Consider the following 22,339-nt stretch of genomic DNA (forward strand, 5'->3'; position numbering starts at 1 on the left):
TCTACTGCAATAATGCTGTCTATATTTTTTATTTGTTTGTAACATGCAAAAACATGCCACAATATAAATCTGACATGATTCATAACTCAGGTATTTTGAGTGTGTCTGAGTGTGTACATATCTATACTTTTATAATATACCAGACAATTGCGATGAAGAAATAGTCATGGCATTTAAAGTGACTCAAGCCACTTCTCAAGAAGTGACAAAAGCCTGAAGTTTTGTTTGTTCTTTATTAAAATTGAGCCCTTAAATAACTGGAAAGGAAAATAAAGAAAACCTCATTAAAATATTACTGTTGAATTACAATCTTAAAATTACATTTATACCAAAGGAAATACAGATATGTGTATGTTTATATTTATATTTACTTATGCCTTGGCCTTTTTCCCAAAAAGAATTTGAGTGGATTACAGAGTTATAAGGACTCAAGTTCAAAAAATGTTGTTTAATTTCAATAAAGAACCCATAGAACAGCTTTAAAAATAAAAGTTCCTAGTGAAACTACTTAAGTGAATCGGCCCTCATGGTTAATAAATATTTATCTCTATTTTACATTATCTAGCTCGAAAAAGAATAAGAGGCAACACGTACATGGCACAATCAGAATTAAAAAATAAGCAGGGAATGGAAAAGTAAAGATAGGTGGTAAGATTATTAACTCAAAATACATTATTTAAATTTCTGCATCAAAGGTAGACCAAAAATAGCTTTCTAATAGCAAAGGGAAAATACAATCAGTTTCACAATTCATAGAACCCATGAGATAAAAACAAACTGTTCTGGAAAGGTGAAGCTATTTCATTTATTGAGGTTCCAAGTTATCTGTCCCATGGGCCCTTATAAGAAGAACCCACTAATCAAATTCATGATGAAAAGATGTTTATTTTCCCTCAGTATGTATGTGAATACTTTAGTCTTACAGAAGTCAAATGTATACATATTTATGAAAGGGAGAAGGGTGCAAGAAATTAAAGATATGTATATTTATGCACCAAGGATACATCTCCTTACACAACACAAAGTGGTGAGTTGTTTTAAAACTTTTATTTCAGATAAAAAATGACATTTAATTAAAGCTAGCACTACTTGCTAAGATTCAAAATAAACTGTACAGATATCAGAAGAGTTCAAAAAGACTCCCAGGGAATTCTCCTGGTGGTCCACTGGGAAATACTTGTCAGAGTCCAGGTTCCATCCCAGATGAGAGAAAACGAGCCACATGGTGTGGACAAAAAAAAAAAAAACTCTCAAAAAATTCTTTAAACAATTAAGAACTCAAGTATTTTTAATTTTTTAAAATAGAAGGTAAAAGAAATGGCCACACATTCATAATGGTTAATGTTCTTTCCTGTACCAAGAAAACCAAGAGTTAACTAATTTGTCTATTTAACAGTAAGAACAATTCAAAACAAACAACTTGGTAAATGTGATTTTGCCTTTTATCTATCTATGTTATAACTACATATGTCTATCTACACACACACACACACACACACACACACTCATTCCAGGGACCTGAGAGCCATGAATCATTTCGAACAAAAAGAGTATTTAGAGCAGAGATAAAACAAAATCACTCCTCCCTACTACCTCTTATGCTATGAAACTTTAAAAAGGCTTCCCATTAAAGGGATCCAAACTCTACACATTATTATAGAAAAACAAATCCAAAAACAACTTTATAATTTTAACTGTTCATGTCAGAGTGACAGTGTATATAAACTGTAGATCAAATTACAATCTTTGTTCATATGGCTTATTAATGTCTTAAATGTTAAAGCTAAACTATTTTTTTCTCCTTTTCCCTTTATTCTCTTTTCCTTTCCTTTCTTTCTTGTTATTTTGTTTATTTTTAAACCAAGACAGCTGGAAAAAAAAAAAAATAATAAGGTATTAGCACTGCCTGTATAACCCATACATACAAGGCATTTCAAAATAATATCTACAGTTAGAAACATGGTGAAACAAAGCAATAGGACATGGTAGTAAGCGGGGTATAAAGCAAAAAACTGTGCAAAAAAGTGTTTGGTTAGGTATAGAACAGGGTTTAGCTTTTGAAATTTTACATTCCATCTTTTTTTGTTGTTTTTTCATCTACTAAAAAATCTTTCCAACTATATACATTGAATACCTAGCTTCTTTCATTTTGTATGCTATTGGGATTAACCCTATGCCCCAACCAGTAATGCTGAAGAAGCCAAAGTTAATCGATTCTATGAAGACCTACAAGACCTTTTAGAACTAACACCCCAAAAAGATGTCCTTTTCATTATAGGGGACTGGAATGCAAAAGTAGGAAGTCAAGAAACACCTGGAGTAACAGGCAAATTTGGCCTTGGAGCACGGAATGAAGCAGGGCAAAGGCTAATAGAGTTTTGCCAAGAGAATGCACTGGTCATAGCAAACACCCTCTTCCAACAACACAAGAGAAGACTCTACACATGGACATCACCAGATGGTCAACACCAAAATCAGACTGATTACATTCTTCGCAACCAAAGATGGAGAAGCTGTATACAGTTAGCGAAAACAAGACCAGGAGCTGACTGTGGCTCAGATCATGAACTCCTTATTGCGAAATTCAGACTGAAATTGAAGAAAGTAGGGAAAACCACTAGACCATTCAGATATGACCTCAATCAAATCCCTTATGATTATACAGTGGAAGTGAGAAATAGATTTAAGGGACTAGATCTGATTGATAGAGTGCCTGATGAACTCTGGACGGAGGTTCGTGACATTGTACAGGAGACAGGGACCAAGACCATCCCCATGGAAAAGAAATGCAAAAGAGCGAAATGGCTGTCTGAGGAGGCCTTACAAATAGCTGTGAAAAGAAGGGAGGCGAAAAGCAAAGGAGAAAAGGAAAGATATAAGTATCTGAATGCAGAGTTCCAAAGAATAGCAAGGAGAAATAAGAAAGACTTCCTCAGTGATCAATGCGAAGAAATAGAGAAAAACAACAGAATAGGAAAAACAAGAGACCTCTTCAAGAAAATTAGAGATACCAAGGGAACATTTCATGCAAAGATGGGCTCGATAAAGGACAGAAATGGTATGGACCTAACAGAAGCAGAAGATATTAAGAAGAGGTGGCAGGAATACACAGAAGAACTGTACAAAAAAGATCTTCACGACCAAGATAGTCATGATAACGTGATCACTGACCTAGAGCCAGACATCTTGGAATGTGAAGTCAAGTGGGCCTTAGAAAGCATCACTACGAACAAAGCTAGTGGAGGTGATGGAATTCCAGTTGAGCTATTCCAAGTCTTGAAAGATGATGCTGTGAAAGTGCTGCACTCAATATGCCAGCAGATTTGGAAAACTCAGCAGTGGCCACAGGACTGGAAGAGGTCAGTCTTCATTTCAATCCCAAAGAAAGGCAATGCCAAAGAATGCTCTAACTACCGCACAAGTGCACTCATCTCACACGCTAGTAAAGTCATGCTCAAAATTCTCCAAGCCAGGCTTCAGCAGTATGTAAACCGCGAACTCCCAGATGTTCAAGCAGGTTTTAGAAAAGGCAGAGGCACCAGAGATCAAATTGCCAACATCCGCTGGATCATGGAGAAAGCAAGAGAGTTTCAGAAAAACATCTATTTCTGCTTCATTGACTATGCCAAAGCCTTTGACTGTGTCGATCACAATAAACTGTGGAACATTCTGAAAGAGATGGGAATCCCAGACCACTTGACCTGCCTCTTGAGAAACCTGTATGCAGGTCAGGAAGCAACAGTTAGAACTGGACATGGAACAACAGACTGGTTCCAAATAGGAAAAGGTGTACGTCAAGGTTGTATATTGTCACCTTGCTTATTTAACTTATATGCAGAGTACATCATGAGGAACGCTGGGCTGGAAGAAGCACAAGCTGGAATCAAGATTGCTGGGAGAAATATCAATAACCTCAGATATGAAGATGACACTACCCTTATGGCAGAAAGTGAAGAGGAACTAAAAAGCCTCTTGATGAAAGTGAGAGAGGAGAGTGAAAAGGTTGGCTTGAAGCTCAACATTCAGAAAACAAAGATCACGGCATCTGGTCCCATCACTTCATGGGAAATAGATGGAAAAACAGTGGAAACAGTGTCAGACTTTATTTTTTTGGGCTCCAAAATCACTGCAGACGCTGATTGCAGCCATGAAATTAAAAGACGCTTGCTCCTTGGAAGGAAAGTTATGACCAACCTTGATAGTATATTAAAAAGCAGAGACATTACTTTGCCAACCAAGGTCCGTCTAGTCAAGGCAATGGTTTTTCCCGTGGTCATGTATGGATGTGAGAGTTGGACTGTGAAGAAAGCTGATCGCCGAAGAATCGATGCTTTTGAACTGTGGTGTTGGAGAAGACTCTTGAGAGTCCCTTAGACTGCAAGGAGATCCAACCAGTCCATTCTAAAGGAGATCAATCCTGGATGTTCATTGGAGGGACTGATGCTAAAACTGAAACTGCAATACTTTGGCCACCTCATGCGACGAGTTGACTCACTGGAAAAGACTCTGATGCTGGGAAAGGTTGGGGGTGGGAGGAGAAGGGGACGACGGAGAATGAGATGGCTGGATGGCATCACCGACTCTGTGGACATGAGTTTGAGTGTACTCCGGGAGTTGGTGATGGACAGGGAGGCCTGGCGTGCTGTGATTCATGGGGTCGTGGAGAGTCGGACACGACTGAGCGACTGAACTGAACTGAACTGAATATGAAATTCTTGACTTTCTTTTTAGGAGATACATTGTAAACTGCAAGTCCTACACATAGAAAAAATCAGGAGGTAATTTTCTTCTATGATGCTGGTTTATCGACAAATAGCACATTTACCTGCAATTCCCAGGATGTGAGGTGATAGCATGTTTGTTTGATATCATGCAGGATTGCATGTATTTCAACATGTGTTATATCAGACATAGCATTCTGTATATGTAGCAAAGAAAAATATTACAACTCAGTGACTTTTCAAAAGATTTAAAAAACTGAACACTGTCATTTAAATTTCTCAGTATAATTATTTTAATAAATTCATGTCTTTAAATGACTGAAAACTATGAGTGATAATTCCATATAAAGCTTGAAAAAGGAATGATTTAATGTGGTATTCCTCATCATACACTGCATGTTTTATTGCTTATATCCCTCTGTATCTTAGAGAATGTGTTGATCTTAGAATGAAAACCCACAAGAACAGGATACATGATTTTACCAAATATCAAGGACCACACCAGACTCAGGAAATACTTGCTTATAAGCAAGATAATGGAAAATAAAGCAAGATAATTCAACATTCAAAAAACTAAGATCATGGCATCTGGTCCCATCATTTCAAGGCAAACAGATGGGGAAACAATGGAAACAGTGACAGACTTAATTTTCTTGGTGAGAGAGTCATTTCCTAGGCAGGCTGATAAGAAGTCTAGGGGTCCCCAAGGAGAGAGGGGTCTGGAATTCTCAAGGAGGAAGAAAGGACAAACTTTTTTTTTCCCCTCTACATTCTTTAGGATTAGGTATCCTGCCTGAGGACAGTCTCTGGATTAAAACTTCTGGCTAATCCCGTTATCTTAAAATGTAAATTATGGGAGTAGGTCTGGTGAGGTCTTTACAACCTCTCTTTTGATTCACTGGAGAGTATATAACTCCATTGCTAACACTAGCAAGGGGGTATTCTTTCTGCCCCCTTCTGATGCCTATGTCAGAAGCTTTCTCTATCTCCTTTATACTTTAATAAAACTTTATTAAGTTTGAATTTATTAAGATTGATTTCTTCTCCTCCGGAGGCCAAGAATCCCTGTGTCTTTTCAAGGTTCAGCAACAACCTTTCATTGGGTTCCAAAATCACTATGGATGGTGACCGCAGCCATGAAATTAAAAGACACTTGCTCCTTGGAAGAAAAGCTATGAAAAACACAGACAGTGCACTGAAAAGCAGACACATTTCGTGGCCGACAAAGGTCCATCTAGTCAAGGCTATGGTTTTTCCAGTAGTCAGGTATGGATGTGAGAGTTGGACCATAAAGAAGGCTGAGCACCGAAGAACTGATGCTTTTGAACTATAGTGTTGGAGAAGACTCTTGAGAGTCCCGTGGATTGCAAGGAGATCCAACCAGTCAATCCTAAAGGAAATCAATCCTGATTATTCATTGGAAGGGCTGATGATGAAGCTGAAACTCCAATACTTTGGCCACTTGATGCGAAGACCCAACTCATTAGAAAAGACCCTGTGATGCTGGGAAAGATTGAAGGCAGGAGGAGAAGGGGACAACAGAGGATGATATGGTTGAATGGCATCACCGACTCAATGGACATAAGTTCGAGCAAGCTCCAGGAGATGGTGATGGACAGGGAAGCCTGGTTTGCTGTAGTGCCACAGGGTCACAAAGAGTCAGACGGGACCAAGCGACTTAACAACAACAAGACAATGGAATACAAAAACTGACACTTACTCTAGTGTGGAACTAACTTTGACCTTTCAGGATTACTTTATCACTCTTGTCATGTAGAAAAAAATCTTAGTTTTTTCGAACCTATCATTTCAAAGAATGGGAAGACTCAAAAAATTAAAGATGAAACTTAGCAGAAACAAAAAGAAATTAGAGAGTACCTCTTCAATAGATTGTGTTTCTAATAACTTAAAAGTACTTTATGGAAATATAATCTAAAAAACCAAATATTTTGCATTATTATAAATAAACATCATTTTCCTTGAATTTATTTACAACAAAGGTAGAAATGCTGATGAGTCATATATATTAAAAAAGAAAACAAGTTTAAATCACATTAAAGTCTTACCTACTGGACGATGACTAAGGTAATGCCGTAGACTGATATTGCCTAACTGATCTGGTATCACTTGGTCCACTTGAAGACAGATTTCCGTATCTTCACCTCGGATGTCAATTTCCCCATTAACACCAGTAATTTTAAATACCACAACTGACATCTAATAAGGATTGCATAAATAATATTAGTATACCAAATAATTCAAAACAAAATTTAGGAAAAACACAGGAAACTACTATAACCTCTCAAAATACAACTGTGACTTAATAAAATAATAATATATTTATGACCAACAGAAAGCAGTTATTATATTACAGTGATAAACTTCCACTTCCTTTCTTTCTGCTCAGTTAAGAGAATTGCTTTAGGTCACAAAGATTAAATATATGATGGTTTTGTTATATATTTTTCATTAGCTTTTCATTAAAAGCTGAACACATTTTCTAAGGCATCCATAAGAATACTTCATTAGTTGAAGAGGGCTTAAAATAAACCAGTAACACATTTCTTCTGTAGACAGCCCCTCATAAGGACTGATTATCATCCTTACGATCAAACTTTTTCACAGTAGATTTAATCAAATTAAAATAAAGGTCAAAACATAAAGAATGGAAAAAAGAACCTTTCCTCTTCAACACAACTTTTAAAAAAAATTTAGAAAACTGAAATTGAGAGAATGACAATTCAGTAAGAGTGAAGGAAAAAGTTCAAGAGTAGGAAGAGCAAAGTAAATTACCCACAATCTCAGTCAATTACTTTTACATATCAATGCCCATAAATGGGTACATATTGAATATGAGATAAAGTTGGTGGCATTTCTCTTCATAGAATATCTCTGAAAAGATTACCAGGTCATCATGACTTTCTTGAGCACCCTCTGAATTTGTACTGATGGCATCTGGAGAGGTTTCACCATAATTCTGTAGGTTTGCACTGTTATTTGTCTGATCTGCTGGGCTCTGGTAAATTGTAGTTGAATTCTTTTTAATACCTGAAATAAGACAAAAATAAATAAACTAAAATCAGTTTATACAGACCCAATAATTTTACATTTATCTAACCAAAACGGACTATTCCTTCAACTCTTTCTTCTTCTTATTTAAGAAGACAAGAAGCAAAGAAAAATTAAATTGCAGTTAGTCAGCAAAAAGCAAGAAATAACTTTCCACAATAAGGTGTTAGAGATATTAAACCCTAAACTTAGTATGAAAAGAAGTCTACCGCAGTCAACCACAGTCTGTGTTCTTCCCATTGCAGGTGTGGTGCTGGCGTTACTAGAAGTTCCTGGGCAGCCAGCTTTGCCTCCTCTGTTCTATCCAACATTCAGTGATCCCAGTCTGGCCATTTCATTTCCCTTTTCAGTATCCTACAGTTCTTCTACATGAAATTAATACTACTATTGTCAATGTGATTGTTTTCCATCCTTACCAACCTGCCTTAATTCCTCAATGTGCTCTTTTTCAATATTTCTCAAACTCCCTGTGATAAAAGATAACTTTTTAAAATTTGTGTTCATAACAGATCAACACTTTTTAGAAATACCATAAAAAAGAATTATTGAAATGAAAATGAATCAAGAAAAACGAGAAGAGTCAAAGACACAAAACAAAGCCTCATTTTTTTTTTCACTTCAATCATGCCTGGATTCTGACTTTATATTAAAAAAAAAAGAAAAGCTAATAATTCTAAAAATGATTTCAAGGATTAATTCACTGAATGACAAAACAATCAAGTTAGTCATTCGCTAAACCCTTTTGCTTACATGATAGCATTTTACAAAGTTTTACTTTGTTGTTACAAACATCTTGATCGTAAGTCTTCATAACACTTCACTAAATGCATTATAGAATGCATACCATCTTCATTCACTGAAAGAACATTCTGCTGAATGTAGCTTGCAAGTAGCTTGTTAAAAATTTCTTTTTTTCAGATGTACATTATAATTTGACATCTGTGTACACTACAAAGTACACCATCAAAAGACTAGTTTACCATCCATAATGATAAAATTGATCTCCTTCATCCATTTTATCCATTTCCCCATCCCCTTGCCCTCTGGTAACAACCAACCTGTTTTCAGTATCTATAAAGTTGGTTTTGCTCTGTTTTCATTTTGGTTTTTAAAAAATATAACCCACAATATGAGTGAAATCATATAGTATTTGTCTTTCTCTGTAATAATTTTTACTATTATATTTACTACTATATATAATCAGATTCTAACTCAGTGCCTGACAAAGCAAGTAGGTGTTCAATAAATTACCTATTGAAGGGATAAATAAAATGATTTTTAGGTCAGAGAAATGCATATAAATAAAACTGTAGTATGAATAAATTTCCACATTTCAGAGGGAGTTCCTAACACTGCCAGAGGTTAAGAAAATTTCACTAATAAAATAATATTTAAAATAAAAATAAAAAGAAAGAAAAAAGAATATTTGAGGCACAGGTAAAAAGACTGAGGAAATTTGTCATAGTGAAGAGGCTGACAGAAAGACTGATATATACTGTATAGTAAATATTACAGTACAACTTGAGTACAGTAAGCACATGGGAAAACAGCAGAAATGTAAGCTGAGGCCAGGTCACACAGAGCACTGTCAGTAACATTAAGTTTCTTTTTACATTAACAGCCTTATAGCAGTTAAAACTTATCGGGACTAAAATGGAAATTGACATGATAATATACACATTTTAAAAGAATATTCTGCTTATGAAATGAAAAAAAACTGGGGAGACTAGTTTGAAATTTGTGGTGGGCTGGCAGTCCAGCTATGGGTTTGTTCATTTATAAATATGTATAAATATTCAAAAATACAAATTCATAATATATATGTGTATGTAAATGTGTGTATGTGTGTGTATATATATATACATATATATATATATGTTAGTATTCATATGTGGAAACATACATGAAAGTGAAGTGAAAGTGTTAGTCACTCAGTCATGTCTGACTTTTTGTGACACCTTGGACTGTAGCCTGCCAGGTTCCTCTGTCCATAGAATTCTCTAGGCAAAAATACTGGAGTGGTTAGCCATTCCCTTCTCCAGGGATCTTCCCAACCCAGGGATCAAACCTGGGTCTCCTACACTCAGGCAGATTCATTATCATCTGAGCCACCAGGAAGTCATGTAAACATACAAACATATATATAAAAACACAAAGAAAAATGTCTGGAATTATATATCTCAAAAGTCAATGGTAGCTATTTCCAGAATGGGGAACGGTATCAAGGGCAGAGTAATGGTAGTATTACAGTGATACCTTAAATTTTTACTCTAGATATTTCCATACCATCTGATATTTTCTTAAAAGAGAAAGAACTCATGTATTTCTTGTAAAACTGAAACAAAACACAGAAAAAATAAGAGTCTTTTCCGAATGAAAATAATTCCTTTAACAGAAAGAAAATTATTACAGTTAAAGAGAACTATGACTACAGTCATAAATCATTTAAGCGTTACACAGAAAATCAAATGCCCTTGTATTTTTCAAGACCCTAAAAACAGTCTACAGCTAGAATCTAAGACAGTTATTAGAAATGCAGATAAAAATTTATGAACAATGATACTAATTACAGCATCTTATAGCTGTGAAAAAACTAAAAACAATCTAAATATCCAGTATCAGGGAAACAATTAAAAGGTCAGGGTACATTCTTATGACAACTTAATAATTTAACACTGGTGAAAACAAACAGGCTGAAAACCATATATATGGTGTGATACTATATATACATGTATGGAAATATATATATATACATTTACAAGATAAACTACAATTGGTATCTCTAGACTGTGGGACTTTTGGGTTATTCTCCAAATTGTAGTAGTTTATATTTTACAAATTTTCCACATTGAGTGGTAGTCGCTTTTATTATTTAATTTTCAGAAATAAGAAAATCACTGATACTTTCTGAGAATAAATGGAGATGTTTTCTACAGGAACACTGTTTTTGAAGCATCATCTGATCACAAAACAGAAATCTTCTATTAAAGTAGAATCTTAAGCCATAAAGGGGGCAAGGGAACTAGGAAATAGAGCTATCTGAATCAAGAATACATTTCTATGACCCCTATCAGCATCTCATCTATATTTAACTGGTAAAGTATGCTGGGAAGAAGATTACTGTGAATGGACTATAAAATGGCTTTTTGTTTACATACAGTAATCATTTCCCAAGTCTAGGGTGCTGGCATAGCATACTGGTTGGTTAAAAGCTTAGGTTCCTGAGTCAGACCAAATGAGATTCAAATCTGCCTCTATTCTTATCTGGACATTAAGCTTCAGTTTCTAAAGCTATGAGCTTTTCCTAACCTAAGCCATTTTCAACCATATCAATAGGCTTTTACTCTTCATATGCAAAGTAATTCATATTTGCCTCTCTTAAACTTTAAGATCTGTACAGGCAAATATTCTCTGGCTACGTTCCACAGTATTATTCCTGTTCACAAAGTCCCCAATGTCTTACTGATGGGGATGTGTCTAATACTAAGTCATTCCTAATGGTCTGTACTAGGGCATTCGTTGCTCCTGAATAAAATAGGGGATTCATGTAGTTCCTTCATACACTATCATGTATGAAGGAGAATTTTGGTTATGGGAATCAAAAATCCATTCTGGAAAAATTACAGTCACAGAACCACACAGAATCAACAGATCCATTCTGGAAAAATTACAGTCATAGAACCACATAGATCCATTCAGGAAAAATTACAGTCATAGAACCACATAGACTGGAAAAATTACAGTCATAGTTGAGAATTCATCATGCAAATTAAGCCCATCTAATCAAATTCCAGATACAGGGGTCCCTGTGATAGAGGCTAGTAGCATTAATGATATAAATGATTTTATGATCTAAATGACTATATATAAATAACTTTATGATCTAACTGACTATATATAAATAGCTGCTAAACATCATCCATAAAAAGGAAGGAGTATGTGGTCAAAAGAAGCACCAGAACTACTATTAGGAAGTTAGGTACAATGTTCTTTGTATTGTGTGTATGTGTGTATAAATAAATCTTTTTAGGCTATGACTGATTACTGAGTATAAAAACCTTAAATGCCACTTGTAAGATTTGTGTGTATATAAATTCTTAAATTGTATTGCATTACCTTTTTCCAAAAATATATGACTATCACTTCCATCACTTTCCAATAACTGTTCTTCCAATATCATGCTGTCAAGTGAAATGGTATCCAGTGAGGTTTGTGAGGGGCTTCTTCTCATGTTCTTATAAGAAAAAGAGAGTGGAGCCAAGTTGGGTGGGCAACGTTCCTTAGGCTTTCCACTGTTAACAAACAAAAGTAGTAGAAAATCATCACATAAAAGGAAAAGGATACTTTCGAAAGAATACATCAAAAATATATATATATATAAAATATACACAAAGTTTTAAAATTATATTATCTAAAGATAAGCTCAAAGTATTTTCATATTCTGAAAAACTTATTTTTCCATGTGCTAATTTTAACAATGCCTCATTTATCATGGTTCTCTGTCCAAAGCCAAAAGATACTCATAAGCACACACACGTGCTTGTGTGTTGTATGTGCACGTGCACACACACAAACACACAATTAAACAAACTCCCAATCCAAATCCAAAAGTAAGTCATTACCTTAAGGATGACTGTGATTTAAGTGTTCTGATGGTGGGTATTTCTTCTTTGCTGATTTCCACATTCTCAGAGAGTGAAGTTTTTTCTGGAAGCAAATCTTCAGCCTTAAAGATTGACTCTATGGTTTCACTTCTTTTACTAGTTGAACTATTTGAAAGTATATTCTGATTACCACCATCATCAAATGACAGTATACTTGAATCTTCTCTGTAGTTTAAGACACTATTTGAATCTGTGTAAGATGAATCCTTTTTGCCGCTTGTTTCTGATCCAATTTCTCCTGAGCCACTTTGGCAAACAATTCCGCTACTTTCATCTTCGCTTATTTTCCCTAAATTTTTATCTGATAAATAATCCAGAAAAGAAATATCTTTTTGCAGATTTGTATCACTAGCTGATTTAAAAAGCAAAGGATCCTTCATAGGGACATGGCTAAGGTCAACACTCATAGATCTGTTGTCTGACATATGATTAAGGGTTACACTTCTAATTTGATTTATTCCACTACTAACTTGTTTTCTTTTTGAAGACAAAAATTCTCCATTTTCTGCAGGCAAATAATCCGGAACCATTGGGCTCACACTTTCAGAAACAGGAGACTTAAGAGTATTTGCTTGATCCACAGGATGTAACAAAAGAGCCACTTCTGCACTTTTAAGTAAAATTCCGATGCAAACAGATGTCTGACTAGCTGGACTGCCAGTCACAGCTTCTACATCTTTCCTTAAATTCTCTGAAAGCAAAATAAGTGACTCGTGGAGGAAAAGCAAGAGCAAATATTGGTAGTGATTGATTTGCATACTGACATGTTTACGAACATGAACTAGGACATGAATATCCGCATCTGATGATGGTGAAGAAAATCTTAAAAATGTATCTGAAGAAGGTTTCTGACCACCATTGGTCAAGGGATCAGATTCTGTACTGTAATACTCCTTCAAGAGCTTTTTTCGCTTCCATCGGCCAGTCAGATCACTAGACTCACTTTGTGATGTATTTAGAGAGATTTGACTACAAGTCTGCAGCGATTTTTGTGACATTGCATACCTTTTTGGTTGACAAATCCAGATGGAAAGAGGGAAAGAATCTACAAAATTTATTGGTCGTCCTTTTCCACTTTTCATCCCTTCATAATCTATCCAAAACTGAGAAAAGTACACAGCCCAAACATCTGTGGCAGCAGAGGTTTTAAGAGTGTGTTTATTCAACTTGGGGGTAACATTGCCTTTATAAACTTCATGAAGTTTGGTATCCTGTTCATGAGCATGTCTCTGGAAGATTGGATGCAGAAGATTAAAATTGTCACCAGATTTGGGGAAACTGGTATATGTTTTACTGAAAAAATCACAATCTTTGAAGTCTTGAAATAAAGCTTCTAAATCAGAATGTCGACAGTTTGGACAGTGTCTTGTATTTGTAGCAATCATTTCAGAACTCTGAATAGAAATTGCACGTGGTTGATCTTGATGACATTCAGATTTCATTTCAGAAGGAATAACAAACTAGAAGAGAAAAAAAAAAACTAATCGAGCCTGACTTACAAATCCACACAGCTTGAAGATAAAATGACAACACAGAAATCCTTTTTGACATTTCTCCCCAAAACACTATTTTTCTATCCTGACATAAAATATTCTCTCCCCCCAAATCTTATTAAACCAAATGAAAAAGGCTTAAATGATTAACAACTAAGAAAAGAACCAAAGGGGAATAAAACCACAATGAAAGATGTATGTAACACACGTATTTGTAGACTATCACAAAATAAAAGGGACAAAACAATTAAATCAAGCTAATCAATTATTAAGTGCTTAATATGCCCTGAGTGTGTGTATATATATACGCCTTGAGTATGTAAGTGCCAAGTTTGGAAAAGAGAATTTTTTGTCATAATATTTTAAATTCAAGTGATCTAGAGGATGACTAGATAAGTAAATGGAATGACTGGATAACTGTCATTTGAGTCATTTATTTGGGAGAAAACTATTAAGAAAATAAACGTAAGAGTATAGGTCAAACTATTTACTAAAATTATTTTCTACAAATAATAAAGCCCAGTCTTCAAAATATTTACAACAAAGAGTTCAAACTATACTAGTATTTTTTTTTAGCTTCCTTCCTTTAAAGTTCAAATATCCATGGAATTCTGATTATCAACTACTTGGTGGCAATAAAAAGGAACTTTCTATTATCTTTAGATATTAATAACAGAATAAATGCAACAAATAAAGCCCAGACACAATTTTAAAACTTCACTGTATTATTTACCCTTATTAAAAAAATTTTTCTCAGCTCTGGTAAGAAGCAGGGGGGCGGGAAATGACATTTAGGACTTCCCTGGTGGTGTAGTAGCTAAGAATTCACCTGTCAATGCAGGGTACACAGGTTCAATCCCTGGTCCAAGAAGATTCCACATGCTGCCAGGCAACTAAGCCCATGTGCCACAAGCACTGAAGCCCACATTCTAGAGCCACAACTACTGAGCCCGCACACTGCAACTACTGAAGCCCATGTGCCTACAGACTACCCTCTGGAACAAGAGAAGCCACCACACTGAGAAGCCTGCACACCGCAACTAAGAGTAGACCCTACTCTGCAGCTAGAGAAAGCCTTAGCACACAACGAAGACCCAGTGTAGTCAAAAATAAAACAAATTATAAAGAAAAAATAACTTATTTCTACTGCTTACCTCCAAATGGATGAGCAGTGGAAAAAATAAAAAAAGAAGAAAAGTAGAGAAAGAAGGAATGGGGAAGAGAGAGGAAGCAGTCCCTTAAAGTTTCTATAATTGAAAACAGATTAAAATTTAAATTGCAATGAAGTTGATTTATATTTGAGTACCCATCTTAAATCCTGGAAATTACAATGCTGTTAACTTTTCTTCTGTAAAAATGGTTTTATTCTCACAGCCACTTGTTTATATGGTACCTTTAGCATTAAGCCATCGACTCGAATATCAACATGCTCATCAGATTTTGAATTGTCATTCAACTTGTACACAGCCATAAATTGATTAAGACTTTGTTTTAAATCCAACACAAACTGATTTAACCATAAAATACTTCTTTCATCCACAGTAAACTGTAGTGCATTCAGTTGGCTATAAAGGTTGGGAGATGGAACTGTGGAGAAAAAAAATTTAGAAAGATTTTTAATAAACCGATAGTTCTAAATCTTCCCTGAGAACAGAAAACACATGTTTAAGCTTTATTCTTTCCACATTAACATTAAAATGTTTTACAATGTTATTTACAAAATTTAAGTGATACTATATGTGGAAGGGGATGGTAGCAAACATGTCTGGAGAGACAGGAAACATCTTCAATGCTTCACCAACACAAAAATATACAGTTTGATCTAAATCTGACTGCATAAATAAGAGGTATTGTTTGGATTTCTTTTCCTAATGTTACAGTCAACAAGAAGCAAACTTCAAAAATTTTACCTTCTTGCTCAAAGTATCACATCAAAGTTGTGATCCTCAGTCACTTATTTCTACAAGGATTTACTACCTGACTTAATCTGAATTCTCTAAAATGACAGAACCAAGCCTAATGACTAATTTCTTATTAAAGTGCTAAGTGAGACAGTTCTCCCTGAGGAGGCACCATTCACAAGTTTTTTTCTCCACTTAATCCTAAGCCTAGAACAGTATCTGGTGCCAAGTGAAAAATCAAGTATCTCTTGAATAATCAAACAAATACACTCATAGATCCTCCAAAACATTGGACTCTTATGGGTTGAATAAATGTTTTAGTGTTAATTTATGTTAAACTAATATCTATAATTAGAGTATATCATTCCCTGAAATCTGTATCTATTGCTTCATAAAAGCCATTATCATTCTCAGAGTATTTTGATGAAGATCCTTTATTCCAAAATTTCAGATCTATTCACTTTTACCAAAGCAAACAGTATGACTATCTAGAACTTTTACACTATGCTAATTTAAGGAAAATAAACACAAGGTGTGAGTACCACTAGAGAAGTGACACTGTAACAATGTCTTGAAGAGGCTTTGTTTTCTTTCATTCATTTTCTTTCAGCAGATTCAAAGAAGCCAACTACATTTACTGTATTGTATTAGGCACAAAGAATATAAAAAAGGTCACAGATCTTTCCTTTAAAAGTTCATGGATGATTACAACAGACATATATGAAAGTAGAAAAATTAAAGGACAACAGAGACATCTTATCGGGGATGTGGAGGTGCTTATCTTCAAGGATAGTAAGGAAGTGAGCTGCTGAGGCAATCACGTTGAGGGAAAAAAAGGAGAGGGAATCTCAAATATAGATTAGTGATAATGGCAGCCATAGAGAGATCTAGAGAGTAGTCCAGAAGAATAGAAGAACTCTGACCGCACATCTGCGACAGAGGAAGAAACTTAGTGCACTAAGCAGTAAAAAGATCTATATGCAGTTTCTAACAGGGGTCTACTTATGAAATAGGTTATTACGTAGCTATTAAAGATATTCAAAATAAACTTGTAGAAAACTAGGATCATTAAAGGGAAAGGACAGAATGTAAATCAAATATGTTAAACAAATGCATACATTCAAAACAGGACTAACAACACTATACTTATTGTTATGGTCTGAAATGCATCCCCTCAAAATAGACATACTGAAGTTCTAACTCCAAATACCTCAGGAATAACTGTATTTGGAGATAGGCCTTTTAAAAAGTCAATTATGGTCAAAATGAGTTCATAGGGGTGGGCCCTAGTCCAATATGACAGGTGTGATAAGAAGAGATTAGAAAACAGACACACACACAGGAAAGACCATGTGAGGAGACAACCATCTAGAAGCCAAGAAGAGAGGTCTCTGAGGAAACAACCATGCCAACACTTCAACCTAGAATTCCAGCCTCTAGAACTATGAGGAAATAAATTTCTGTTATTTAAACCACTCAGTCTGTAGTATTTTATTATGGTAGCCTTAGCAAACTAATACACTTTTATTAGCAGTTCTCTCTAAATAGTAGGCTCATGGGCATTTTTTTGGGGGGGATTTTCTTCATGTATAATATATAATGAATGCATATTTACAATTATAAAGAAAAACATTATATATTTTTAAAGTTGGAGCGCTTAACAGAAAGATGAAATGTGAGAACAGAAAATGAATCCCTCCCTGTACATAGGGATCCAATATTTTATGTTCTTTATTTCTGTATATGTGAAATTTTCCATAATAAAAACTTAAAAGTAGTTAAACATAACCAACCAGTTTCACTCCTAAATATTAGGGGGCTAAGATTCAAACTGCTGTGAAGGAATCTGATATTTATCAGAAGAACATGTATAGATTATAGAATATTTTAATTCCCTTGGTGCACATTAACAAAACTGATAAAAATAAATCTAGATTAGAAGTCAGAAATCTTGGAAACTATAGACTTTACTCTGAAGAAAAATTACTAGTTCAGTGAATGAGACATTATTTAAGGAAAACAGTGGGGGGTGTTGGAAACAAAGGGATTAACCAATTACAGATAAATGATTGTAAACAACTAGAGGGCAGAGAAATACAGTTTGGGGGTGAGGATGGGATGAGGTGGGAAGAATTTTGATTTAGAAAACCTATACTTGAGTTTCAGCTGTGCCACTTTATTCTTTATGAGGTGCTGAGCAAATGCCTTAACCTATCTTTTAATTTTCACAGTTTCTGTCAAGAAGGTAGAAGAGAAAACACATTTGAAACATACAAATGGACCACTGAAAAGCATGAAGATGGTAAGGATTAGATCCTAAACAATTGGTACAAATGAGGACTGAAATAAAATAGTTTGATTTTTTTTTCAAAGTAATTTCCAGGATATCTTCTTTTTTACAAAAAAGGCATGAGCATCAGAAATTCCCTTTGAAACTAAAAACCTATATTCAGTTCAGTTCAGTTCAGTCGCTCAGTCGTGTCCGACTCTTTGCGACCCCATGAATCACAGCACGCCAGGCCTCCCCGAAAACAACACCAACTCCCGGAGTTCACTCAAACTCATGTCCATCAAGTCGATGATGCCATCCAGCCATCTCATTCTCTGTCGTCCCCTTCTCCTCCTGCCCCCAATCCCTCCCAGCATCACAGTCTTTTCCAGCGAGTCAACTCATCGCATGAGGTGGCCAAAGTATTGGAGTTTCAGTGAATAATAAACAAATGGGCTAAGTAGGCCAGAGAATTTGGAGTTCCACTTAAAAATTAACCCATTTAAAATTAAAAATAACATAACCCATTTCATTTAAACACCTTTTTTCAACTATGATTTTCAACCAAAATAATGAAAAAGGTACCACATAAACAAAGGCAAATTTTTATTTGAAGAATCAGGTGAATTGAGACAACAGCAAAGAACACAAATAGTCATAAAGTAGCTTACATATAAAAATTCATGTAAGTCAATGTTTCTAACTAAAGACAAGTGCTAAAAGCTGTCCAAGGTATACATTTGGGTATCAAAACTCAGCCTCCCAAATCCTCTATAGCTAAATGGGTAACTTCATCATTATTTTTCAACAAAATATAGTTTTATATAAATGAAATATAAATGAGTTTTACTAAAGAAAAAACATTGATCTTATGCTACAAATAATCTAACTTTCATTCATTCTTTCATTTAACAACAGCTGCTAAGAACAAAAATGAGTCAAACCTCAGGAATAAAATTAAGCATGAATACTACACAGTTCTTGATATGAAGGATGCTACAAGCTAGTAAGGAAAAAGAACACAGAAACAAATTATAAGTATGTAAAAATGCTATACTAGAGTTATAAACAAAACACAATGATTATAAGGGTAAAGAACAACAGACTTCTGTTTCTTTTTTCACATTTATAAAACTCAAAAACTTAGCATGAAAAAAAAAAAAACTTCATGAGTAATGAACAAATAAAAACAAAATAGGAAATGCTCTTACTTGGAAAATCCTTCCCATCTGGATAGTAATACTCTGTGAACTCTATATAGACAGCTGACATTTCTTGTGGAAGATACAGGGATTTTTTATTGCAAGAAATCATACTTTTAGGGGAAGATCGACATTGTTCTGCTGTAGAGACCTAAAAAAAGAAATTAAGTTTATCGAAGTAACACTAAACAATGCCCTTTCCACCAAAGATTTATGCAACACAAACATCACTTCAAATTCTTAAAACTATTTCCAATAATTAACTGCCACTGTAATCTTTATTATATATTTAATTTCACATTAAACTGTTTTAAAATAATACGAATCAACTTATAAAACCATAACTTCTTTGGATTCTCATCAATTACAAACTCAATTCTGTACAAATTTCTTTGCAAATTTACTACTCTGAGGCTTACAACAACAAAATATTTCTGTAAGACTGTACAAATATATAAATGGCAGAGTCAAGATTCAAGTTTTAAAGACTACTTCCCAACTACGTACCTCATAATAATTCTTTACTATAATTCATTATTATGAAAAATAATATAACTATATACAGACCTTTAGTTTAGAATAATAAAAAAATTGTGGAGATGGACAGTGGTGATAATCACACAATAATGTGAATATACTTAATGTCAATGAACTGTATGCTTAAAAATGGCTAAAATGATAAATGTTATGTATATTTTACAATAAAAATTTAAAAATAACAATACAACTATAAATGCTCCTGTCAAACAGTCTGAACTTTCTTCCCAAAAAACTATTAGTTTTAAGATTCACATTACACATCTTTCACTCTCCACAAAACAGCTAATTATAATTACATCAAAAGCATATATACGAATCTCTCCAAAGTTCAACAGATAGCATCTTATCAATTTCATTTATTTATGCTTGCTTAGCAGACCTAGGTGGAGAAGAAAATGGCAACACACTCCAGTGTTCTTGCCTAGAGAATCCCAGGGACAGAGGAGCCTGGTGGGCTGCCATTTATGGGGTCGCACAGAGTTGGACACAACTGAAGCAACTTAGCAGCAGTAGCAGTAGCAGCAGCAGCAGCAGCAGCAGCAGCAGCAGCAGACCCAGCGATGTATCTCAAAGTTATTTTTTTTTGTTCATTCAACAAACATGTATATTTCTCACACAAAGTAGATACTCTTCACTGGTTTGTTTCCTTTTTATAAATTGCTAATCAAACCTTTTGATTATCTGTATAGTCTTCTTAAATTTAAGTCAGTCCCTTATATTATCTAATAAATTTTTCTATGTACTCATGGAAACAAATTCTTTTCAAGTCTAGAGTGTCAAGTTATTTTAGTAGATAATAGTTTTTTTCCTTTTTCTTTTAACAGTTTTCCTTTTCATCAAATTGGGATGAACATACTATTTTCTTCCAGCTACTTTTGCTCTGTTTTGGTTCTCTGTGTACGTGGGATTTCTTTATTGTACTTCATCCTTAATCATACAGGATTATGGGTGATCCTCCTTCCCCATTTCCATATGAACTTACTCAAATATAATGTATTACATATAGAATACTAAGAAAGAAACAATTGCACAATAAGAAAATAACTCTTACATCAATGCATCTCCAAACTGGTATCATTGATATCTGAGGCCAGATCATTCTTTGCTGTGGGGGCTGTAGAATGTTCAGCAGCATTACTACCTCTACCCACTAGATAGCAGCAGCAACCCCCTCTAGATGTGACAACCTCCCCCCAGCTGTGACAACTGTCCTCAGATATCACCAAGCGTCCCCTGCAGGGCATAACTGGTCCCAGTCAAACATTACTAAGTAAAATGAAAACTTTTCAGATAAAACCAAATTTCAAAGACATAGACTTATCAAAATATACCAGAATAATTCATAAATGATAATATATACTTGAAATCCTTTATTTTAAAAAAAAGGGTCATGTCCCTATTGTGCTGGTCTCAACAATTGGGATGTCAGACCATGCTGTATAATTATAGCCTGAATAAGACTGTTAGTATAAATGGGACAGAGTTCTTAGCTATAAAGTAATGTTCACAGGATAGTCAATACTTAGTTTGAATAAGCAAAAACTGCATTTTAGTTTCCTCCAAGAAGACCTTTGTGTAATATGGAATCTGGCTTCCAAAGAGAGGTCTCATCTTTGTTCCTGCTCCTGGGAGCTAATTCTAAACTCGGAATTTCCTCTTCATGGAAGACCTCTGAGACCACAACTGATAGTATATGCTTCACAAGATGACTCAGAATGGGACTGACCACACTTGATAGTCTTAGTGGTATTTAGAGGGTGAAGGCTTGTGTCATCTGGAATCAAGTCCACACATAGAGACTGAATTCAACTGTATGGGCAACATTTCATGCATATTATTAAATGTTTATCCTGGGAGGCACGGATGTTCTGAACTTGGAGCCCTCTCGAACTTCACTCCAGACTCTCTTCCTATTGTCTAATTTATATCCCTCCCCTGTAATAAATGAGACGCTGAACATGAACAACAACTAGTTCATGTAACAACTCGTTGGCCCATCCATTTTTTGGTTGCATCACTAAAATATATCCAATGATTACAACTATCTCCTGTTAAATGAATAACAAGTATTTCACTGAAAAATGCACTTTTCACACATTCCATTATAGCAAAGCTTCTGATGCTCAAGCTGAAACTCCAATATTTTGGCCATCTGATGTGAAGAACTGACTCACTGGAAAAGACCCTGATGCTTGGAAAGATTGAAGTTGGGAGGAGAAGGGGATGAAAGAGGATGAGTGCGTTCAGTGAGTTTTTCTAGTGAATTCTCAAATCTGCAGGCCATTCAGAGAAATCCGCAAACCTATGGTTGGTGTCAGAAGTCTTGTGCAAACTTGGCAGTATGGCAAACTGAGCACTTATCCTCACATTTTGCCTAATTCTGGGTAACCATGCAAACAAAAATCAATGAACTGGTATTTTCTATTCTGATTTAGTCATTTCACAAAGCTAGTCAGGATATTTATAAATAAAATGGTGGC

The 22,339-nt window shown here is 34.9% G+C and overlaps 1 protein-coding gene across 3 annotated transcripts in view; it reads right to left on the bottom strand.

Moving 5' to 3' along the window:
- Positions 1-22,339, bottom strand: part of BLTP3B (bridge-like lipid transfer protein family member 3B) — a 92,515-nt gene that overhangs the window by 12,129 nt on the left and 58,047 nt on the right. For all 3 annotated transcript variants that reach the window (XM_055396736.2, XM_055396737.2, XM_055396738.2), the window contains 6 exons: positions 19,329-19,470; positions 15,341-15,534; positions 12,413-13,914; positions 11,907-12,082; positions 7,627-7,769; positions 6,788-6,938 (listed from right to left, as the gene is read on the bottom strand). In XM_055396736.2, coding sequence (XP_055252711.2) covers positions 6,788-6,938; positions 7,627-7,769; positions 11,907-12,082; positions 12,413-13,914; positions 15,341-15,534; positions 19,329-19,470 — 2,308 coding nt within the window. The remainder of the gene's footprint in view (positions 1-6,787; positions 6,939-7,626; positions 7,770-11,906; positions 12,083-12,412; positions 13,915-15,340; positions 15,535-19,328; positions 19,471-22,339) is intronic.

Source organism: Moschus berezovskii, chromosome 6 (assembly GCF_049115385.1).
Source record: "Moschus berezovskii isolate FMDL1 chromosome 6, NW_MosBer_1.0, whole genome shotgun sequence".
Classification (NCBI taxonomy): domain Eukaryota; kingdom Metazoa; phylum Chordata; class Mammalia; order Artiodactyla; family Moschidae; genus Moschus; species Moschus berezovskii.